General features: G+C 35.2%; 1 protein-coding gene and 1 non-coding gene across 2 annotated transcripts; one reads left to right on the plus strand and one right to left on the minus strand.

The window, feature by feature from the left end:
* Positions 1–2,007: 2,007 nt before the first annotated feature.
* LOC109020839 lies at positions 2,008–2,773 on the minus strand. The gene is made up of 2 exons (XM_019003366.2): positions 2,552–2,773; positions 2,008–2,253 (listed from the first exon to the last, which is right to left on the minus strand). Exons 1-2 carry the CDS (start codon positions 2,771–2,773, stop codon positions 2,008–2,010), a joined length of 468 nt encoding a protein of 155 aa, XP_018858911.1.
* On the plus strand, positions 2,276–2,380 carry LOC118344443. The gene has a single exon (XR_004798227.1). It is a non-coding gene; the product is annotated as a small nucleolar RNA R71 (small nucleolar RNA).
* Positions 2,774–3,235: the final 462 nt, after the last annotated feature.

Genomic DNA, 3,235 nt, shown 5'->3' on the forward strand with positions numbered 1-3,235 from the left:
TTCTCTTCATAAGCAAAATGGAATAAAGAAAAAAATGACTATATGCTCAATTATGTTCAAGGTCAAAGATTTAAATCAAAATACCCACAAAACTCAGCCTAACATAAAAGAAATTTTTGAAAATTTTTCTCAATCCTATCTTCAATCACAAATTTCATAGTCATAGAGAATTCAATCATACTCAAATACATGCTTGGTAAAAGAATCCAACAACTCAAGACTTATAAAATCATAAAAATAAATAAATAGCAAACAAGAAGACCAAATGACTATAGGAGTTTACACCCCCAAACTTAAACTAAACAATGTCCTCATTGTAATGCAAAAGTGAGACAGAATGAAGAAATGAAAGGAACTTCCCTAGTTTCATGGTGAATCAGTCGTAGTTTGTGATTTTCAGCTCTTTATTCATGCTAAATAAATCTACATCAAAATCCAAATTATTCAAATAAATAAAAAAATGAATAAATGAAAAAAATTCTATGGGCTGCGGGAACAAGCGCTTGTTTTAAAGTCTACAACCAAAATTTTCAATCTTCATCAACCGGGGATCTCCAAGAGGAATAAGTACACAGTTCCTCTCCACTTCATTGCTAAGTGATGTATCCTGCTGCAAGGCTCGTTCTAGGTGATCAGCTAGTGCATCTTCTTGAAAGGTTTCTTCTACACATTGCTTAATGACATCTACCCTAAAACAAGTGCTTGGCTCTTCTGGAATTCTCATGGCTTGGTAGATGTTGAACATAACCTCTTCCTTGTTCACTCTCAATGTTAACTCGCCCTTGTGAACATCAATTAAAGCCCTTCCCGTAGCCAAGAATGGTCAGCCAAGAATTAGTAGGACTTGTTCATATTCCTCCATATCTAACACCACAAAATCAGCAGGAAAAATAAATTTATCCACCTTTACCAATACGTCTTCTATGATTCCACGTGAATACTTGATGGATCGATCTTCTAGTTACAAAGAAATGGTTGTTTGTTTCATCTCTTCAAGTCTTAATTTCCTGCAAACAGAAAGTGGCATAAGATTAATGTTAGCACCAAGATCACATAAAAATTTATCAAAAAATAAATTTCCAATAGTGCATGGCAAAGTGAAACTCTCTGGATCTTTTAATTTTCGAGGTAATTTCTTTTGAATAATAGAACTGCATTCTTCAAAAAGTTTCATTGTTTCGAACTCCTCCAACATTCACTTCTTCGAAATGATGTCCTTCAGGAATTTGACATAATTTGGCATTTGTTCCAAGGCATCTGCAAAAAGAATATTTATATGAATTTTCTTAAAAATATCCATAAACTTAGAAAATTGCTTATCTAATTTTTGTTTTTGAAAACGTTGAGGATAAGGAAGTGGAGTAGAGAGAATAGGAGGATTTTCAGCAAATGAAATTCCTGGAGGCATGTTAGTCTCTCTTAGTATTTCATCTTTTTCTTCTACTTTATCCTTGCTTTGACCATTGTTTGCAACTGTAGGGGTGGAATTGGTTTCCTTTGATGGTGACCTCTCAAGTTCTCTTCCACTCCTATGTGTGATGGCCTTGCATTGTTCCCTTAGATTCACTTCTGTGTTGTTAGGAAAAGTTCCTCTTTGTTGGGCATTGATGGTTGTGGCTAGTTGTCCAATTTGCACTTCAATATTCTTTATACCAGCTCTCATGTTGCTACAATGAATCTCAATGTTGTCCAACCGTGAATCAGTCTTTTTAAACATTGCATTTGTCTCCTGAACAAAGTAAACCATGGCATCCTCAAGTGATATCTTCTTCTCATTTAGTTGACTATCAAATCCTGGAGGAGGTTGCAACACATTCTTTGTGTTTTCATAAGACAAATTCTCATGATTTCGAAGCTCTGGATGGTAGTAATTTGGCATAGGATTACCACGATAGTTGTAGTTCCGATTGTTGATGTATTGAATTTGTTCTTGCCTCGCTTCATTACTCGAAATTGTCATACTTGTAGCTACAATATATTATGCACTTTGTGGTATCCTTTGGGTTGTCAAAACTGAAATCTGATGGGATGGGATAGAGTAGCAACTTGAGCTGAAAGGGCTGCTAATGGCTCCAATTCATGAATCCCAGCAACTTTCTTAGTCATAGTTCTTTCAGTTAGCCATTGATAGTTGTTTGAGGTCATCTCTTCCAAAAGATAAGTAGCACCTTCAGCTATCTTTGACATCAAAGTTCCACTAGAAGCGGCATCAACTATGGTCTGAGTTTGCCCATTTAACCAATTGTAGAACATCTGAACTTGCAACCAATTTGGAAATCCATGTTGAGGGTAACGTCGAATCAAATCTTTATACCTTTCTCATGCTTCATAGAGTGACTCAATCATTTTGCTTGAATTAACTAATCTCACTCCTGAGTTGGGCTGTTTTTGCAGGTGGAAAGAATTTAGCAAGAAACTTTTCAGCCATATCCTGCCAACTAGTGATGCTTCCTAGTTGAAGAGATTGTAGTCAACCTCTTGCCTAGTCCCTCAAAGAGAAAGGAAATAATCTCAGTCTAATGGTGTCTTCAGTAATACAATTAATCTGTACTATGTCACAAATCTCCAAGAACATCACCAAATGAATATTGGAATCATCAAGTGGCGATCCACTAAATTGGGCTTGTTGCACCATGCTTATCAAGGCTAGTTTGAGCTTAAAATTATTGGCATTAATGGTATGGCGTCTTATACCCGAGTAGTTGTAATTCACAACTAGCCATACATAATCCTTCAAGGTGCGTGGCTGTGCATCATGTTGTCCGTCAGCCATGGCTAGTACTTTCTTATTTCTTTATGATTTAAGAGTTTTTTCAATCTCCGGATCAAAAGGAGTAATGTCACGAGTTCTAGCACGGCACATCCAACGTCAAAAACACACCCAAAGGAAAATAAAATAAAATAAAATTTTAAATTAAAACCAAGATTACTTTGTATCAATATTGGCAAAAATAAGAAGAAATCAATCACCGGCAATGACGCCAAAAACTTGATTGGTGCAAAACTGCAAGTACGCAGTATCATAATGTTATAGTAAAGTGATAAGAAGAAGTATTGTCCTCGGGGAATTGGTAACTTACTTTTAACAAATCTCGAAATTATACTAATCTCGACTTTATCTAGAAAAGTCACTAATATTTTTGTAATTGCAGATTAAAATAAAATTAATTCAAAGAAAATACTCAAAGGAAAAGAAAGATATTGTTCAAAGATCAAATCAATGAGAAAGAAAACT

This window comes from Juglans regia, chromosome 1 (assembly GCF_001411555.2).
Source record: "Juglans regia cultivar Chandler chromosome 1, Walnut 2.0, whole genome shotgun sequence".
Lineage (NCBI taxonomy): Eukaryota > Viridiplantae > Streptophyta > Magnoliopsida > Fagales > Juglandaceae > Juglans > Juglans regia.